The 21549-nt window shown below is 58.4% G+C and overlaps 1 protein-coding gene across 19 annotated transcripts in view; it reads left to right on the top strand.

The window, feature by feature from the left end:
* SYNGAP1 (synaptic Ras GTPase activating protein 1) overlaps positions 1-21549 on the top strand; it is a 59425-nt gene that overhangs the window by 27628 nt on the left and 10248 nt on the right. For all 19 annotated transcript variants that reach the window (XM_077788987.1, XM_077788991.1, XM_077788981.1 and 16 more), the window contains 10 exons: positions 1267-1821; positions 2981-3125; positions 4582-4726; positions 4810-5017; positions 5052-5080; positions 7812-8013; positions 10880-11055; positions 11964-12005; positions 15655-16534; positions 19472-19645. In XM_077788987.1, the coding sequence (XP_077645113.1) occupies positions 1267-1821; positions 2981-3125; positions 4582-4726; positions 4810-5017; positions 5052-5080; positions 7812-8013; positions 10880-11055; positions 11964-12005; positions 15655-16534; positions 19472-19645 (2556 nt within the window). The remainder of the gene's footprint in view (positions 1-1266; positions 1822-2980; positions 3126-4581; positions 4727-4809; positions 5018-5051; positions 5081-7811; positions 8014-10879; positions 11056-11963; positions 12006-15654; positions 16535-19471; positions 19646-21549) is intronic.

Genomic DNA, 21549 nt, shown 5'->3' with positions numbered 1-21549 from the left:
TGACCACCTGGTGTTAATGATTGCCTGGTGTTAATGATCACCTGGTGTTAATGACCACCTGGTGGCAATGACCACCTGGTGTTAATGACCACCTGGTGTTAATGACCACCTGGTGGCAATGATCACCTGGTGGCAATGATCACCTGGTGTTAATGACCACCTGGTGTTAATGATCGCCTGGTGGCAATGACCACCTGGTGGCAATGACCACCTGGTGATAATGATCGCCTGGTGTTAATGACCACCTGGTGGCAATGACCACCTGGTGGCAATGACCGCCTGGTGGCAATGATCACCTGGTGTTAATGATCACCTGGTGTTAATGATCGCCTGGTGATAATGACTGCCTGGTGTTAATGACCACCTGGTGTTACTGATTGCCTGGTGTTACTGACCACCTGGTGGCAATGACCACCTGGTGGCAATGACCACCTGGTGGCAATGACCACCTGGTGTTAATGATCACCTGGTGTTAATGACCACCTGGTGTTACTGATCACCTGGTGTTACTGACCACCTGGTGTTAATGATCACCTGGTGTTAATGACCACCTGGTGTTAATGATCACCTGGTGGCAATGATCACCTGGTGATAATGACTGCCTGGTGTTAATGACCACCTGGTGGCAATGACCACCTGGTGTTAATGATCGCCTGGTGGCAATGATCACCTGGTGGCAATGATCACCTGGTGGCAATGACCACCTGGTGGCAATGACCACCTGGTGTTAATGATCACCTGGTGGCAATGATCACCTGGTGGCAATGACCACCTGGTGGCAATGATCACCTGGTGGCAATGATCACCTCGTGTTAATGATCGCCTGGTGTTAATGACCACCTGGTGTTAATGACCGCCTGGTGGCAATGACCACCTGGTGTTAATGACCTCCTGGTGTTACTGATCACCTGGTGTTACTGACCACCTGGTGTTAATGACCTCCTGGTGTTACTGATCACCTGGTGTTACTGACCACCTGGTGTTAATGATCACCTGGTGTTAATGACCACCTGGTGTTAATGACCGCCTGGTGGCAATGACCACCTGGTGTTAATGACCACCTGGTGTTAATGACCACCTGGTGGCAATGACCACCTGGTGGCAATGACCACCTGGTGGCAAGGGGGATGGCCACCTGGCATTGATCCAGCCGGGCTAGGGCCAGCCCAGCTGCGGTCCCGAGCTGCTCCACGGGCATTGCCGCTCCGCCGCTGTCCTGACCACGAGATGTCCATGGGCGCTGACCCCCGGCCCCCCGCCCCGCAGGACAACAGCCGTCGCGTGGACAACGTGCTGAAGCTGTGGGTGATCGAGGCGCGCGACCTGCCGCCCAAGAAGCGCTACTACTGCGAGCTGTGCCTGGACGACATGCTGTACGCCCGCACCACCAGCAAGGCCCGCACCGACAACGTCTTCTGGGGCGAGCACTTCGAGTTCAACAACCTGCCGGCGGTGCGCACCATCCGCCTGCACCTCTACAAGGACACCGACAAGAAGAGGAAGAAGGACAAGAGCAACTACGTGGGCATGGTGAGCATCCCCATCGCCAGCGTCACCGGGCGTCACTTCGCCGAGCAGTGGTACCCCCTGAGCCAACCCAGCGGCAGCAAGAGCAAGGCCGGCTGTCCGGCGCTGCGGGTCAAGAGCCGCTTCCAGACCATGAGCATCCTGCCCATGGAGCTCTACAAGGAGTTCGCCGAGTACGTCACCAACAACTACCGCATGCTGTGCGCCGTGCTGGAGCCGGTGCTCAGCGTCAAGAGCAAGGAGGAGGTGGCCTGCGCGCTGGTGCACATCCTGCAGAGCACCGGCAAGGCCAAGGTGGGACCGGCGGGTGGAACGGTGGGGTTTGGGGAGGGTGGGGTGGTGGGGTGGATGGTGGATGGATGATGGATGATGGATGGATGGATGATGGATGGATGGATGGATGATGGATGGATGGATGGATGGATGGATGGATGGATGATGGATGGATGATGGATGGATGGATGGATGGATGGATGGGTGGATGATGGATGGATGGATGGATGATGGATGGACAGATGGATGATGGATTGATGATGGATGGTGAATGGATGGGGGATTGATGGGGGATTGATGGATGGATGATGGATGGATGGATGGATGGATGATGAGTGGATGGATGGATGGATGATGGATGGATGGATGGATGGATGGATGGATGGATGGATGGATGATGGATGGATGGATGATGGATGGATGGATGGATGGATGATGGATGATGGATGGATGATGGATGGATGGATGATGGATGGATGGATGATGGATGGATGGAGGATGATGGATGGATGGAGGATGATGGATGATGGATGATGGATGGATGGATGATGGATGGATGGATGGATGGATGGATGATGGATGGATGGATGGATGGATGGATGATGGATGGATGATGGATGGATGGATGGATGGATGTGGATGGATGATGGATGATGGATGGATGATGGATGGATGATGGATGATGGATGGATGATGGATGGATGGATGGATGATGGATGGATGGATGATGGGTGGATGATGGATGGATGGATGATGGATGATGGATGGATGGATGGATGGATGGATGGATGATGGATGGATGGATGGATGGATGGATGGATGATGGATGATGGATGGATGGTGAATGGATGGATGGATGGATGGATGATGGATGGATGGATGATGGATGATGGATGGATGATGGATGATGGATGGATGGATGATGGATGATGGATGGATGGATGGATGGATGGATGGATGGATGGATGGATGATGGATGATGGATGGATGGATGATGGATGATGAATGGATGGATGGATGGATGGATGATGGATGGATGGATGGATGGATGGATGGATGATGGATGGATGGTGGATGGTGGATGGAATGAAGGATGGAGATGGAGGAAGATTTATGGATGGATGATGGAGATGGGACAGAGGGACGTCTGGCACCGGGCCATGCTGATGGTCATGGGCAGGACTTTCTGTCGGACATGGCCATGACGGAGGTGGATCGTTTCATGGACCGGGAGCACCTGATCTTCCGGGAGAACACCTTGGCCACCAAAGCCATCGAGGAGTACCTGAAGCTCATCGGCCAGAAATACCTCAAGGACGCCATTGGTGAGCTCCAGCAGCACCAGGGGGTGCCGGTGGGGGCGTGGTCTCATTGGCAGGGTGGGTGGTCCCACTCACAGCCATGAGATGGTTGGGTGGTTCCTTCTCATGGCCACGTGATCTTTGGGTGGTCCCCATTTATGGCCATGATATGGTTGGGTGGCTCCTTCCTGTGGTCATGACATCCTTGAGTGGTCCCCACTCATGGCTATGATGTCATTGGATGGTGCCCACTCACAGTCAGGTTCCATCACCACCATCATGGGATTGTTGGAGTGTCTCTGCTCATGGCCATTACATGGTTGGGTGGTCCCTACTCATGGCCATGACATTGTTTGGGGAGGTCCCACACATGACCAGATTCCATCACCACCCTCGTGAGATGTTTGGGTGGTCCCTTCTCACATCCATGAGATATTTGGGTGGTCTCTACTCATGGCCATGACATGGTTGGGCAGGCCCTTGTTATGGTCACGAGATGGTTGGGAGGTCCCTGCACACAGTCAGGTTCCATCACCACCATGATGAGGTCATTGGGTGGTCCCACAGGTGGTCATGAGGTGGTTGGGTGGCCCCTTGTTGCGGTCATGAGATGTTTGGGAGGTCCCTCCTCACAGCCTGGTTCTATCACCATCACCATGAGATTGTCGGGTTGTCCCTTCTCATGGCCATGAGATCATTGGGCAGCTTCTTTTCATGGCCACGTCCCCGATCAGATGGTTCTGGGATGATTGGGTGGTTCCTACTCACAATCAAGTTCCATCACCTTCATCGATGAGATGGTTGGGTGGTCTCTTCTTGTGGCCATGAGACATTGTGGTCCCTCTCATGGTCCTGACATGGTTGTGTGGCCCCTTGTGGACGTGAGGGGTTGAGTCAACCCCACTCACAGCCAGGTTCCATCACCACCATTGTGAGATTGTTGGGTTGTTCCTTCTCATGGCCATGAGATGACTGGGTGGTCCCAGCTTCCACTTCCATTGTCATCATGAGATCTTGGGTGGTCCCCACTCATAGCCAGGTTGTATCACCACCATCATGAAATCATTGTGTGGTCACTTTTCATGGCCATGACAGGGTTGGGTCCCTTCTTGTGGTCATGACATGGTTGGGTGGTCTCCACTGATGACCAGGTTCCATCACCACCATCATGAGATCGTTTGGTGGCCCCCACTCATGCCCATTAAATCATTGGTTCCAGGTTCCATTTCCATCATCATCATCATCATGAGATCTTGGATTGTCTCCACTCATGGCCAGGTTCCATCACCACCATCATGAGATCTTTGGGTGGTCAGCTCTCATGGCCATTAGATCATCGGATGGTCCCCACTCATGGTCGTGTTCCATCACCACCATCATGAGATCTTTGGGTGGTCCATTCTCACATCCATGACACGGTCGGGTCCCTTCTCCTCCTGCTCCTCGGTGTCCCCACGGGTGTCCCCGCGCCACGCCGCAGGCGAGTTCATCCGGGCGCTCTACGAGTCGGAGGAAAACTGCGAGGTGGACCCCATGAAGTGCTCGGCCTCCACTCTGGCCGACCACCAGGCCAACCTGCGCATGTGCTGCGAGCTGGCGCTCTGCAAGGTGGTCAACTCGCACTGGTGAGCGCGGCGACGCGGCGGGACGGGCCGGGAAGGTCCGCGGGGTCCGTGTCCCACCGTGTCCCACGGTGTCCCGCCGGCAGCGTGTTCCCGCGGGAGCTGAAGGAGGTGTTCGCCTCGTGGCGGCTGCGCTGCGCCGAGCGCGGGCGCGAGGACATCGCCGACCGCCTGATCAGCGCCTCGCTCTTCCTGCGCTTCCTGTGCCCCGCCGTGATGTCCCCCAGCCTCTTCGGCCTCATGCAGGAGTACCCCGACGAGCAGACGGCGCGGACGTTGACGCTCATTGCCAAGGTCATCCAGAACTTCGTTGACGCTCATTGCCAAGGTCATCCAGAACTTGGCCAACTTCACCAAGTGAGGGCAGCGATGGCGGCAGGGACGGGGCTGGGGGCTTGGGGAGGGAAAGATGGATGGATGATGGATGGATGGATGGATGATGGATGGATGGATGGATGATGGATGGATGGATGATGGATGATGATGGATGGATGGATGATGGATGGATGGATGATGGATGGATGGATGGGATGGATGATGGATGATGGATGGATGGATGATGGATGGTGAATAGATGGATGGATGGATGGATGATGGATGGATGATGGATGATGGATGGATGATGGATGGATGGATGATGGATGATGGATGGATGGATGATGGATGATGGATGGATGATGGATGGATGTTGGCTGATGATGGATGGATGATGGATGGACGGATGATGGATGGATAATGGATGGATGATGAATGGATGATGGATGGATGATGGATGGATGGATGATGGATGGATGTGGATGGATGGATGAATGGATGGATGGATGATGGATGGATGATGGATGGATGGATGATGGACGATGGATGGATGATGGATGATGGATGGATGATGGATGGATGGTGGATGGATGGATGATGGATGGATGATGGATGGATGGATGGATGGATGATGGATGATGGATGATGGATGGATGATGGATGATGGATGATGGATGATGGATGGATGATGGATGGATGATGGATGGATGATGGATGGATGGATGGATGATGGATGGATGATGGATGGATGGATGATGGATGATGGATGGATGATGGATGATGGATGGATGGATGGATGGATGATGAATGGATGGATGATGGATGGATGGATGATGGATGATGGATGGATGGATGATGGATGATGGATGATGGATGGATGATGGATGGATGATGGATGATGGACGATGGATGGATGGATGGATGATGGATGGATGATGGATGGATGATGGATGGATGGATGGATGGATGATGGATGATGGATGATGGATGGATGATGGATGGATGATGGATGATGGATGATGGATGGATGATGGATGATGGATGATGGATGATGGATGGATGGATGGATGATGGATGATGGATGATGGATGGATGGATGATGGATGATGGATGATGGATGGATGATGGATGGATGATGGATGGATGGATGGATGGATGATGGATGATGGATGGATGATGGATGGATGGATGATGGATGGATGGATGATGGATGATGGATGGATGGATGATGGATGATGGATGGATGGATAATGGATGGATGGATGATGGATGATGGATGGATGGATGATGGATGGATGGATGATGGATGATGGATGGATGGATGATGGATGGTGGATGGATGGTGGATGGATGGATGATGGATGGATGATGGATGGATGGATGGATGGATGATGGATGGATGGATGGATGATGGATGGATGGTGGATGGATGGATGATGGATGATGGATGGATGGATGGATGATGGATGGATGGTGGATGGATGGATGATGGATGGATGGTGGATGGATGGATGATGGATGGATGATGGATGGTGGATGGATGGATGGATGATGGATGATGCATGGATGATGGATGATGGATGGATGATGGATGGATGGATGATGGATGGATGGTGGATGGATGGATGATGGATGGATGGTGGATGGATGGATGATGGATGGATGGATGATGGATGGATGATGGATGGATGATGGATGGATGGATGGATGGATGATGGATGATGGATGGATGGATGGATGATGGATGATGGATGATGGATGGATGGATGGATGGATGATGGATGATGGATGGATGATGGATGGATGGATGGATGATGGATGGATGTTGGCTGATGATGGATGGATGGATGATGGATGGATGATGGATGGATGATGGATGATGGATGGATGATGGATGGATGATGGATGATGGATGGATGATGGATGATGGATGGATGATGGATGATGGATGGATGATGGATGATGGATGGATGGATGTTGGCTGATGATGGATGGATGGATGATGGATGATGGATGATGGATGATGGATGATGGATGGATGATGGATGGATGGATGGATGGATGATGGATGGATGATGGATAATGGATGGATGGATAATGGATGATGGATGGATGTTGGCTGATGATGGATGGATGGATGATGGATGGATGGATGGATGATGGATGATGGATGGATGATGGATGGATGATGGATGGATGATGGATGGATGATGGATGGATGGATGGATGGATGATGGATGGATGATGGATGGATGGATGGATGATGGATGATGGATGGATGATGGATGATGGATGGATGATGGATGATGGATGGATGGATGGATGGATGATGGATGATGGATGATGGATGGATGGATGATGGATGATGGATGGATGGATGGATGGATGGATGGATGGATGATGGATGATGGATGGATGGATGGATGATGGATGGATGGATGATGGATGATGGATGGATGTTGGCTGATGATGGATGGATGATGGATGATGGATGGATGATGGATGGATGATGGATGGATGATGGATGATGGATGGATGATGGATGATGATGGATGGATGGATGATGGATGGATGGATGGATGTTGGCTGATGATGGAGGATGGATGTTGGCTGATGATGGATGGATGCTGGTGGACAATGCATGACAACAGGTGATGATGGATGTTGCACAAACCCCCTTCCCACCCTTCCCACCCCTCACCTGCTGATGCCCACCTGCTGGGCGTGTCCCCCCCACCGCCGGCCCCGCCCTCACCTGGTGCACCTGTGGCAGGTTCGGGAGCAAGGAGGAGTACATGGCGTTCATGAACGAGTTCCTGGAGCTGGAGTGGGCCAGCATGCAGCAGTTCCTCTACGAGATCTCCAACCTGGACACGCTGACCAACAGCACCAGCTTCGAGGGCTACATCGACCTGGGCCGCGAGCTGTCCACGCTGCACGCGCTGCTCTGGGAGGTCATGAGCCAGCTCAGCAAGGTACCACACCTGCGGCACACCTGGGGAGCCCACCGTGGCCTCACCTGTGCGGTGACAGGCTCACCTGTGCAGTGACAGGCTCACCTGGGGAGTGACAGGCTCACCTGTGCAGTGACAGGCTCACCTGTGCAGTGACAGGCTCACCTGTGCAGTGACAGGCTCACCTGGGGAGTGACAGGCTCACCTGGGCAGTGACAGGCTCACCTGTGCAGTGACAGGCTCACCTGGGGAGTGACAGGCTCACCTGGGCAGTGACAGGCTCACCTGTGCAGTGACAGCCGCACCTGTGCAGTGACAGGCTCACCTGTGCAGTGACAGGCTCACCTGGGGAGTGACAGGCTCACCTGTGCAGTGACAGGCTCACCTGGGCAGTGACAGGCTCACCTGTGCAGTGACAGCCTCACCTGTGCACCCACGGCCTCACCTGTGCAGTGACAGCCTCACCTGTGCAGTGACAGGCTCACCTGTGCACCCACAGCCTCACCTGTGCAGTGACAGGCTCACCTGTGCAGTGACAGCCTCACCTGTGCAGTGACAGCCTCACCTGTGCACCCACGGCCTCACCTGTGCAGTGACAGCCTCACCTGTGCAGTGACAGGCTCACCTGTGCACCCACGGCCTCACCTGTGCAGTGACAGCCTCACCTGTGCAGTGACAGCCTCACCTGTGCACCCACGGCCTCACCTGTGCAGTGACAGCCTCACCTGTGCAGTGACAGGCTCACCTGTGCAGTGACAGGCTCACCTGTGCAGCCCAGCCTCACCTGTGCAGTGACAGCCTCACCTGTGCAGTGACAGCCTCACCTGTGCAGTGACAGGCTCACCTGTGCACCCACAGCCTCACCTGTGCACCCACAGCCTCACCTGTGCAGTGACAGCCTCACCTGTGCAGTGACAGGCTCACCTGTGCAGCCCAGCCTCACCTGTGCAGTGGTCATGGGCAGGGTGACCCCCCCCCAACCTCCACAGGTGTCCCCCCACCAGCGTCCCACCACAGGAGCTTCCGGGGGTCCCCCCAGGTGAGGTCCCAGGGGTCCCACCTGCCCAGGTGAGCTCCCCAGGTGTGTCCAGGTGTGCTCAGGTGTGCCCAGGTACTCCCAGGTACTCCCAGGTGCTCTCAGGTGCTCTCAGGTGCACCCAGGTGCACCCAGGTGCTCTCAGGTGTTCCCAGGTGTGCCCAGGTGCTCCCAGGTGTGCCCAGGTGCTCCCAGGTGTGCCCAGGTGTGCTCAGGTGCCCTCACCTGTGCCCGCAGGAGGCGCTGCTGAAGCCGGGCCTTATTGCAGTCATTGGGGTACCTCTGGATGAGGTCCCAGGTGTGCCCAGGTGTGCCCAGGTGCACCCAGGTGTTCCCAGATGTTCCCAGGTGCGCTCAGGTGTGCTCACCTGTGCCCGCAGGAGGCGCTGCTGAAGCCGGGCCCCATTGCAGTCATTGGGATGAGGTCCCAGGTGCTCTCAGGTGTGCCCAGGTGCTCTCAGGTGCTCTCAGGTGCACCCAGGTGTTCCCAGGTGCTCTCAGGTGTTCCCAGGTGCTCTCAGGTGTTCCCAGGTGCTCTCAGGTGCTCTCAGGTGCACCCAGGTGTTCCCAGGTGTTCCCAGGTGTGCTCAGGTGCTCCCAGGTGTTCTCAGGTGCGCTCAGGTGCACCCAGGTGTGCCCAGGTGTTCCCAGGTGTGCTCAGGTGCGCTCACCTGTGCCCGCAGGAGGCGCTGCTGAAGCCGGGCCCCATTGCAGTCATTGGGATGAGGTCCCAGGTGCACCCAGGTGCTCTCAGGTGTGCTCAGGTGCTCTCAGGTGCTCCCAGGTGCTCCCAGGTGCTCTCAGGTGCACCCAGGTGTTCTCAGGTGCACCCAGGTGTTCTCAGGTGTTCCCAGGTGTTCTCAGGTGTGCTCACCTGTGCCCGCAGGAGGCGCTGCTGAAGCTGGGCCCCATTGCAGTCATTGGGATGAGGTCCCAGGTGCTCCCAGGTGCACCCAGGTGTTCCCAGGTGTTCCCAGGTGCTCTCAGGTGCACCCAGGTGTTCCCAGGTGCACCCAGGTGTTCTCAGGTGTTCCCAGGTGCGCTCAGGTGCGCTCACCTGTGCCCGCAGGAGGCGCTGCTGAAGCCGGGCCCCATTGCAGTCATTGGGATGAGGTCCCAGGTGCTCTCAGGTGCTCCCAGGTGCACCCAGGTGCACCCAGGTGCTCCCAGGTGCTCCCAGGTGCGCTCAGGTGCTCTCAGGTGTTCCCAGGTGTTCCCAGGTGTTCCCAGGTGTGCTCAGGTGCTCCCAGGTGTTCCCAGGTGTGCTCAGGTGTTCCCAGGTGCTCTCAGGTGTGCTCAGGTGCTCTCAGGTGCACCCAGGTGTTCCCAGGTGTTCCCAGGTGCTCTCAGGTGTTCCCAGGTGTTCCCAGGTGTTCCCAGGTGCTCTCAGGTGTTCCCAGGTGTTCTCAGGTGTTCCCAGGTGTGCTCAGGTGCGCTCACCTGTGCCCGCAGGAGGCGCTGCTGAAGCTGGGCCCCATTGCAGTCATTGGGATGAGGTCCCAGGTGCTCTCAGGTGTGCCCAGGTGTTCTCAGGTGTTCCCAGGTGCGCTCAGGTGCACCCAGGTGTGCCCAGGTGCGCTCAGGTGCGCCCACCTGTGCCCGCAGGAGGCGCTGCTGAAGCTGGGCCCCATTGCAGTCATTGGGATGAGGTCCCAGGTGCTCTCAGGTGTTCCCAGGTGCTCTCAGGTGCACCCAGGTGTTCTCAGGTGCGCTCACCTGTGCCCGCAGGAGGCGCTGCTGAAGCTGGGCCCCATTGCAGTCATTGGGATGAGGTCCCAGGTGCTCTCAGGTGTTCCCAGGTGCTCTCAGGTGCACCCAGGTGTTCTCAGGTGCGCTCACCTGTGCCCGCAGGAGGCGCTGCTGAAGCTGGGCCCGCTGCCGCGGCTGCTGACCGACATCAGCGTGGCGCTGCGCAACCCTCACCTGCAGCGGCAGCCGAGCCAGGGCGAGCGGCTGCCGCCCAAGGGGCTGGTGCTGCGCGGGCCCTCGGCCGACCTGCAGCCCTACCTGGTGCGCGACCTCAACAGGTGAGGCACCTGCGCGCCCCGCCCGCCCCGCGCGAGGTGTCCCCTGTCTCACCTGGGCTGCCCCCACCCACCCCCGTGTCACCGCCGTGGCCCCAGGTACCTGCGGGGCCTTCAGTGCGACCCCCAGTGTCACCTGGCGTTGCTGGGTCTCACCTGGGGGTGTCACCTGTCCCTTTTCCGGTGGGCCTCACCTGTCCCAGGTGTCCCTGGGGGTGTCACCTGTCCCTTTTCCGGTGCCCTCACCTGTCCCAGGTGTCCCTGGGGGTGTCACCTGTCCCTTTTCCGGTGGGCCTCACCTGTCCCAGGTATCCCTGGGGGTGTCACCTGTCCCTTTTCCGGTGCCCTCACCTGTCCCAGGTGTCCCTGGGGATGTCACCTGTCCCTTTTCCGGTGCTCTCACCTGTCCCAGGTGTCCCTGGGGATGTCACCTGTCCTTCCACGGTGTCCCCCAGGGGTGTCACCTGTCCCTTTTCTGGTGCCCTCACCTGTCCCAGGTATCCCTGGGGGTGTCACCTGTCCTTCCATGGTGTCCCCCAGGTCTCACCTGGGGGTGTCACCTGTCCCTTTTCCGGTGGCCTCACCTGTCCCAGGTCTCACCTGGGGGTGTCACCTGTCCCAGTGTCCCCTCACCTGTCCCAGGTGTCCCCCAGGTCTCACCTGGGGGTGTCTCCTGTCCTTCCACGGTGTCCCTCAGGTCTCACCTGGGGGTGTCACCTGTCCCAGTGTCCCCTCACCTGTCCCAGTGTCCCCTCACCTGTCCCAGGTGTCCCCAGGTCTCACCTGGGGGTGTCACCTGTCCTGGTGTCCCCTCACCTGTCCCAGTGTCCCCTCACCTGTCCCAGTGTCCCCTCACCTGTCCCAGGTGTCCCCAGGTCTCACCTGGGTCTCACCTGTCCCTGTGCCCACAGCTCCGTGGATCTCCAGTCCTACATGGTCCGGGGGCTCAACAGGTGAGGGGCGGGGCTTGGGGTTTGGGTTTGGGATTTGGGATTTGGGAATTGGGATTTGGGATTTGGGGTTTGGGGATTTGGGAATTGGGAATTGGGATTTGGGATTTGGGATTTGGGGATTTGGGATTTGGGAATTGGGATTTGGGATTTGGGAATTGGGATTTGGGGATTTGGGATTCGGGATTTGGGATTTGGGATTTGGGGTTTGAGATTTGGGGTTTGAGATTTGGGGATTTGGGATTTGGGATTTGGGAATTGGGATTTGGGATTTGGGGTTTGGGGTTTGAGATTTGGGATTTGGGGTTTGAGATTTGGGGTTTGAGATTTGGGGAATTGGGATTTGGGATTTGGGAATTGGGAATTGGGATTTGGGATTTGTGATTTGGGGTTTCAGATTTGGGATTTGGGGTTTGGGGTTTGGGATTTGGGGTTTGAGATTTGGTATTTGGGATTTGGGATTTGGGATTTGAGAATTGGGGTTTGGGATTTGGGAATTGGGAATTGGGATTTGGGGTTTGGGGTTTGGGATTTGGGGTTTGGGGATTTGGGGATTTGGTATTTGGGATTTGGGAATTGGGATTTGGGATTTGGGATTTGGGATTTGGGATTTGGGAATTGGGATTTGGGATTTGGGATTTGGGATTTGGGGTTTGGGGTTTGGGATTTGGGAATTGGGATTTGGGAACTGGGAATTGGGAATTGGGATTTGGGATTTGGGATTTGGGATTTGGGATTTGGGATTTGGGAATTGGGGTTTGGGATTTGGGATTTGGGATTTGGGATCAGGATGGGGATGGTGATTTGGATTGGGGCAGAGATTGAACTGGGATCAGGGATAGGGATGGGCACAGGGTTGGAGATGGGAATGTTTGGGATGGGGACAGGAACGTCTGGGATGGGGACAGGAACATTTCGGATGGGATGGGAATGTTTGGGATGGAATGGGAACGTTTGGGATGGGGACAGGAACATTTGGGAAGGGATGGGAATGTTTGGGATGGGGACAGGAACATTTGGGATGGGACGGGAACGTTTGGGATGGGACGGGAATGTTTGGGATGGGATGGGAATGTTTGCGATGGGATGGGAATGTTTGCGATGGGATGGGAATGTTTGGGATGGGGACAGGAACATTTGGGATGGGATGGGATGGGAATGTTTGGGATGGGATGGGAATGTTCGGGATGGGGACAGGAACATTTGGGATGGGATAGGAACGTTTGGGATGCGGATGGGAATGTTTGGGATGGGATGGGAATGTTTGCGATGGGATGGGAACGTCTGGGATGGGGACAGGAACATTTGGGATGGGATGGGAATGTTTGGGATGGAATGGGAACATTTGGGATGCGATGGGAATGTTTCCTATGGGGACAGGAACATTTGGGATGGGACGGGAACGTCTGGGATGGGGACAGGAACATTTGGGATGGGACGGGAATGTTTCCTATGGGGACAGGAACATTTGGGATGGGACGGGAATGTTTCCTATGGAGACAGGAACGTTTGGGATGGGAATGTTTGGGATGGGGACAGGAACATTTGGGATGGGACGGGAATGTTTCCTATGGGGACAGGAACATTTGGGATGCGACGGGAATGTTTCCAATGGGGACAGGAACATTTGGGATGGGAACAGGAACGTTTGGGATGGGAATGTTTGGGATGGGGACAGGAACATTTGGGATGGGAATGTTTGGGATGGGACGGGAATGTTTGGGATGGGAATGTTTGGGATGGGGACAGGAACATTTGGGATGGGATGGGAATGTTTGGGATGGGGACAGGAATGTCTGGGATGGGATGGGAATGTTTGGGATGGGACGGGAATGTTTGGGATGGGCACAGGAACATTTGGGATGGGGACAGGAACATTTGGGATGGGATGGGAATGTCTGGGATGAGGACAGGAACATTTGGGATGGGAACAGGAACGTTTGGGATGGGAATGTTTGGGATGGGGACAGGAACATTTGGGATGGGAATGTTTGGGATGGGACGGGAATGTTTGGGATGGGAATGTTTGGGATGGGGACAGGAACATTTGGGATGGGACGGGAATGTTTCCTATGGGGACAGGGTGGGACAGGCAGGGATGGGCTGGGACAGGGACAGCCAAGGGACGATGATTCCAGAGATGGATTTGGGATATGGGACGGTGTCCAACCGCCGGCACGCCGTGTGTGTTCCCCATCCCGGATCCTCCATCCCTCCATCCCCTATCCCTCATCCCATGTCCCCTCCATCCCTCACCATCTCCTCATCCCGTATTCCCATCCCGTATTCCCATCCCGTATTCCCATCCCGTATTCCCATCCCATATTCCCATCCCGTATTCCCATCCCGTATTCCCATCCCATATTCCCATCCCGTATTCCCATCCCGTATTCCCATCCCATATTCCCATCCCGTATTCCCATCCCATCTCCCCATCCCATCTCCCCATCCCGTATTCCCATCCCATCTCCCCATCCCATATTCCCATCCCGTATTCCCATCCCGTATTCCCATCCCATATTCCCATTCCATATTCCCATCCCATATTCCCATCCCGTATTCCCATCCCATCTCCCCATCCCATCTCCCCATCCCATATTCCCATCCCATCTCCCCATCCCATATTCCCATCCCATATTCCCATTCCATATTCCCATCCCATATTCCCATCCCGTATTCCCATCCCATATTCCCATCCCGTATTCCCATCCCATATTCCCATCCCGTATTCCCATCCCGTATTCCCATCCCATCTCCCCATCCCATATTCCCATCCCATCTCCCCATCCCATATTCCCATCCCATATTCCCATCCCATATTCCCATCCCATATTCCCATCCCGTATTCCCATCCCATATTCCCATCCCATCTCCCCATACCCCACATCTCCTTATCTCGCATCCCCACATCCCACACCCCGTACCCCACATCCCACCCCATATCCCTGTACCCCACACCCCATACCCACACCCCATACCCACACCCCTGTACCCCACACCCCCATACCCACACTCTGTACCCCACATCCCACCCCACATCCCCACATCCCACACCCCGTGCCCCACATCCCACCCCACATCCCACCCCACATACCTGTACCCCACAACCCCGTACCCCACATCCCACCCCACATCCCACCCCACACCCCATTCCCCACAACCCCATACCCCACATCCCACCCCATATCCCTGTACCCCACACCCCATACCCACACCCCATACCCACATCCCCGTTCCCCACATCCCATACCCACGCCCCATACCCACACCCCCATACCCACATCCCACCCCACACCCCTGTACCCACACCCCCGTTCCCACACCCCATACCCACACCCACGTACCCACACCCCGTTCCCCACATCCCACCCCACATCCCATCCCACACCCCCGTGCCCCACACCCACACACCCACACCCCCATACCCACATCCCACCCCACACCCCATTCCCCACATCCCTGTACCCCACAACCCCGTACCCCACATCCCACCCCACATCCCACCCCACATCCCACCCCACATCCCTGTACCCCATACCCCACACCCCCATATCCACACCCCGTTCCCACACCCCGTACCCACATCCCACCCCACATCCCACCCCATACCCACATCCCACCCCGCCCTCCCCGTGCCCCACCGCTCCCGCAGCTCCATGGACGTGCCCCGCCTGCCGTCCCCGCCGCAGGAGAAGGGCCCTCCGGAGGTGCTGGTCCTGAGCCGCCCGCCGCTCGCCCGCTCCTCGCCCGCCTACTGCACCAGCAGCTCGGACCTCACCGAGCCCGAGGGCGGCCGCGGGGGCGCGCTGGGGGTCGGCAAGAGCGTGTCCATGCTGGACCTGCAGGACGGACGCGTGGACAGCATCCCCAGCCTGCCGGCCGAGCTGCTGGCCGGGGGCGCGACCCCCGGGGCCGCCGGCCAGGGTGGGCTGCGACCCGGGCGCCTCTCGCAGGGCAGCGCGTCCAGCCTGGCACCGCCGCGCCTCGGGGTGCCCGAGCCCGGGGCTCCGCAGCTGCGGGTGCCGCTGTCCTTCCAGAACCCTCTCTTCCACCTGGCCGCCGACGGACCCCTGCGCGGCCCCGACGGCGGCGGAGGGAGCGGCGGGAGAGGCGAGGGGGGCGGCGGAGACGGGGGACACTTCGGGGCCGTCGCCCCGCCGCCGCTGCACGGTTACAGCAAGAGCGAGGAGCTGGCGAGCCCTCCCCAAAAACACATCACGCACAGCCACAGCTACAGCGACGAGTTCGGCCGGCCGGGCGGCGACTTCGGCCGCAGGCAGCTGTCGCTCCAGGACACGCTGGCCCCACCGCAGATCACCATCGGGGCTCCCCCGCCGCCCACCCCACGGGGGTCGCGGCCCGGGAAAGGGGCCGGGGGTCCCTCGGCGCTGGGGGTGCCCCAAAAGCCGCGTCCGGCCAGCGGGAACCTGCTGGCATCGCCCGAGCCCGCCTACGGGCCGGCGCGCTCCCGCCAGCCCTCGCTGGCCAAGGAGGCCTCGGTGGCCGGGATGAAGCCGCCCGTCACCAAGCAGGTGAGGGGACACGGGGGCGTGGGGGGACATGGGGGACTTGGGGACTTGGGGGACTTTGGGGACATTGAGGACGTTTGGGGTGTGGGGGACTTGGGGACACTGGGGACATTTGGGGACATCAGGGACATGGGGGGTTGGGGATGTGCAGGGTGTTGGGGGGGTGTGGGGACATGGGGACATGATGGGGACATTGGGGACTTGGGGGACTTTGGGGACACTGAGGACGTTTGGGGTGTGGGGGACTTGGGGACATTGAGGACATTTGGGGACATCAGGGACATGGGGGCTTGGGGATGTGTGGGGATATGGGGACACTGGGGACATGGGGAGATGTGAGGACCTTGGGGACATTTGGGGACACTGGGGACATGGGGAGATGTGAGGACCTTGGGGACACTGAGGACATTTGGGGACGCTGGGGGACATGGGGAGATGTGAGGACAATGGGGACATTTGGGGACATTTGGGGACTTTGGGGACACTGGGGACATTTCGGGTGTGGGGGACTTGGGGACATTTGGGGACATTTGGGGACATCGGGGACATGGGGGCTTGGGGATGTGCACAGTGTTGGGGGGGTGTGGGGATATGGGGACATGGGGACATGGGGAGATGTGAGGACCTTGGGGACATTTGGGGACATTTGGGGACACTGGGGGACATGGGGAGATGTGAGGACAATGGGGACATTTGGGGACATTTGGGGACACTGGAGGACATGGGGGGATGTGAGGACCTTGGGGACATTTGGGGACATTTGGGGACGCTGGGGGACATGGAGAGATGTGAGGACCTTGGGGACATTTGGGGACATGGGGGACATGGGGAGATGTGAGGACCTTGGGGACATTTGGGGACATTTGGGGACACTGGGGGACATCGGGGACATGGGGACATTGGGGATGTGCGGGATATGGGGACACTGGGACATGGTGGCATGTTGGGGACATGGGGACATTGGCATGTGGGACATGGGACACGCTGGGGACAAGGTGGTGGAGGGGGAACCAAACTCATCTTTGTGTCCCCAATGTCCCCCCGGTGTCCCCTGTGTCCCCCTTTATCCCTGTGTCCCCAATCTGTTCCATATTCCCCGGATGTCCCCGTGTCCCCCTGATGTCCCCACGTCCCCTCACTTCGTGTCCCCATGTCCCCCTGATGTCCCCTCACTGTCCCCATTGTCCCCATGTCCCCACACTGTCCCCACAACGTCCCCATGCTGTCACCTCACCGTCTCCGATGTCCCCACGTCCCCTCACTGTCCCCATGTCCCCCTGATGTCCCCCTGATGTCCCCACGTCCCCTCACTGTCCCCGTGTCCCCCTGATGTCCCCCTGATGTCCCCATGTCCCCTCACTGTCCCCGTGTCCCCCTGATGTCCCCCTGATGTCCCCATGTCCCCTCACTTTGTGTCCCCATGTCCCCTCACTGTCCCCTCACTGTCCCCATTGTCCCCATGTCTCCTCACTGTCCCCACAATGTCCCCATGCTGTCACCTCACCGTCTCCGATGTCCCCACGTCCCCTCACTGTCCCCATGTCCCCCTGATGTCCCCCTGATGTCCCCACGTCCCCTCACTTTGTGTCCCCATGTCCCCACGCTGTCCCTTCACTGACCCCACACTGTCCCCGTGTCCCCGTGTCCCCTCACTGTCCCCACAATGTCCCCATTGTCCTCATGTCCCACCTGTGTCCCCTTGGTGTCCCCGTTTCCTGTCACTGTCTCCTTCCTGTCGCTGTGTCCCCGTGTCCCCCATGTCCCTCCGTGTCCCTCCGTGTCCCCTCCATGTCCCCGTGTCCCCATGTCCCCGTGCCCCCATGTCCCCATGTCCCCCCGTGTCCCCCTGTCCCCTCCGTGTCCCCGTGTCCCCCTCATGTCCCCGTGTCCCTCCATGTCCCCGTGTCCCCATGTCCCCGTGTCCCCGTGTCCCCTCCATGTCCCCTCCATGTCCCCATGTCCCCTCCATGTCCCCATGTCCCCCCGTGTCCCCATGTCCCCATGTCCCCGTGTCCCCTCCGTGTCCCCATGTCCCCATGTCCCCCTCATGTCCCCGTGTCCCCCCGTGTCCCCGTGTCCCCCTGTGTCCCCGTGTCCCCTCCATGTCCCCGTGTCCCCATGTCCCTCCGTGTCCCCCATGTCCCCATGTCCCCATGTCCCCGTGTCCCCCCATGTCCCCTCCATGTCCCCATGTCCCCGTGTCCCCTCCATGTCCCCGTGTCCCCATGTCCCCTCCGTGTCCCTGTGTCCCCTCACTGTCCCCATGTCCCCGTGTCCCCGTGTCCCCTCATATCCCCGTGTCCCCTCCATGTCCCCGTGTCCCCCCATGTCCCCATGTCCCCGTGTCCCCTCCGTGTCCCTGTGTCCCCATGTCCCCGTGTCCCCATGTCCCGTGTCCCCCATGTCCCCTCCATGTCCCTGTGTCCCCTCACTGTCCTCGTGTCTCCATGTCCCCATGTCCCCCTCATGTCCCCGTGTCCCCCCATGTCTCCATGTCCCCGTGTCCCCCCATGTTCCCGTGTCCCCATGTCCCCCTCATGTCCCCATGTCCCCGTGTCCCCGTGTCCCCCCGTGTCCCCGTGTCCCCTCCATGTCCCCATGTCCCTCCATGTCCCCCCATGTCCCCGTGTCCCCCATGTCCCCATGTCCCTCCGTGTCCCCCGTGTCCCCTCCGTGTCCCCATGTCCCCTCATGTCCCCATGTCCCCGTGTCCCCTCATGTCCCCGTGTCCCCCCATGTCCCCGTGTCCCCGTGTCCCCCCATGTCCCCGTGTCCCCTCCGTGTCCCCGTGTCCCCATGTCCCCGTGTCCCCCCGTGTCCCGTGTCCCCTCCATGTCCCCGTGTCCCCCCATGTCCCCGTGTCCCCTCATGTCCCCGTGTCCCCTCCATGTCCCCGTGTCCCCCCGTGTCCCCGTGTCCCCCGTGTCCCGTGTCCCGCAGGCGTCGCAGACGCCGTCCACGCTGAACCCGGTGCTGCCGGCGTCGGAGCGCACGGTGGCCTGGGTGTCCAACATGCCGCACCTGTCGGCCGACATCGAGAGCTCGCACATCGAGCGCGAGGAGTACAAGCTCAAGGAGTACTCCAAGTCCATGGACGAGAGCCGGCTGGACCGGGTAGGGCAGGTGGGGGACAGGTGTGAGGGACAGGTGGGACTGGGACAGGTGTGAGGGACAGGTGTGAGGGACACAGGTGTGAGGGACTCAGGTGTGAGGGACACAGGTGTGAGGGACACAGGTGTGAGGGACACAGGTGTGAGGGACAGGTGTGAAGGACACAAGCTCAAGGAGTACTCCAAGTCCATGGACGAGAGCCGGCTGGACCGGGTAGGGCAGGTGGGGGACAGGTGGGACTGGGACAGGTGGGACTGGGACAGGTGTGAGGGACTCAGGTGTGAGGGACAGGTGGGACTGGGACAGGTGTGAGGGACAGGTGTGAGGGACACAGGTGTGAGGGACACAGGTGTGAGGGACAGGTGTGAGGGACACAGGTGGGACTGGGACAGGTGTGAGGGACACAGGTGTGAGGGACACAGGTGTGAGGGACTCAGGTGTGAGGGACTCAGGTGTGAGGGACACAGGTGTGAGGGACACAGGTGTGAGGGACACAGGTGTGAGGGACACAAGCTCAAGGAGTACTCCAAGTCCATGGACGAGAGCCGGCTGGACCGGGTAGGGCAGGTGGGGGACAGGTGGGACTGGGACAGGTGTGACAGGTACAGGTGTGAGGGACACAGGTGTGAGGGACACAGGTGTGAGGGACACAAGCTCAAGGAGTACTCCAAGTCCATGGATGAGAGCCGGCTGGACCGGGTAGGGCAGGTGGGGGACAGGTGTGAGGGACAGGTGGGACTGGGACAGGTGGGACTGGGACAGGTGTGAGGGACACAGGTGTGAGGGACAGGTGGGACTGGGACAGGTGTGAGGGACAGGTGTGAGGGACACAGGTGTGAGGGACACAGGTGTGAGGGACACAAGCTCAAGGAGTACTCCAAGTCCATGAACGAGAGCCGGCTGGACTGTGCAGGGCAGGTGTGAGGGACACTTCAGGTGTGCCCAGGTGTGCTCAAGTGTGCATGACACAGCTGTGAGTGACACAGGTGTGCTCAGGTGTGAGTGACACAGGTGTGCCCAGGTGTGAGTGACACAGCTGTGAGTGACACAGGTGTGCTCAGGTGTGAGTGACACAGGTGTGCTCAGGTGTGAGTGATACACCTGTGAGTGACACAGGTGTGCTCAGGTGTGCCCAGGTGTGAGTGACACAGGTGTGCCCAGGTGTGAGTTACACAGGTGTGCCCAGGTGTGAGTTACACAGGTGTGCCTAGGTGTGTCCAGGTGTGAGTGATACACCTGTGAGTGACACGGGTGTGTCCAGGTGTGAGTGATACACCTGTGAGTGACACGGGTGTGCCCAGGTGTGTGTGATACAGCTGTGAGTGACACAGGTGTGCTCAGGTGTGCTCAGGTGTGAGTGACACAGGTGTGCTCAGGTGTGCCCACGTGTGTGTGATACACCTGTGAGTGACACAGGTGTGCTCAGGTGTGCTCAGGTGTGAGTGACACAGGTGTGCTCAGCTGTGCTCAGGTGTGTATGACACAGCTGTGAGTGACACAGGTGTGCCCAGGTGTGCCCAGGTGTGAGTGACACAGGTGTGCTCAGGTGTGAGTGATACACCTGTGAGTGACACAGGTGTGCTCAGCTGTGCTCAGGTGTGTATGACACAGCTGTGAGTGACACAGGTGTGCCCAGGTGTGCTCAGGTGTGAGTGACACAGGTGTGCCCAGGTGTGCCCAGGTGTGAGTGATACACCTGTGAGTGACACAGGTGTGCTCATGTGTGCTCAGGTGTGCTCAGGTGTGAGTGACACAGGTGTGCCCAGGTGTGCCAGGTGTGCTCAGGTGTGCAGGGATCCAGCCGATTACGGGGGCGGAGCTCAGGTGTGCAGATGTTCAGGTGTGTTGATGTTCAGGCGTGCAGTGATCCAGGTGAGCAGACGTTCCGGCGTCCAGGTGTGTCCAGG

Source organism: Lonchura striata, chromosome 29 (assembly GCF_046129695.1).
Source record: "Lonchura striata isolate bLonStr1 chromosome 29, bLonStr1.mat, whole genome shotgun sequence".
NCBI lineage: Eukaryota > Metazoa > Chordata > Aves > Passeriformes > Estrildidae > Lonchura > Lonchura striata.
Note: the sequence above shows the minus strand (reverse complement) of the source record. Positions and strands in the feature narration are given on the sequence as shown.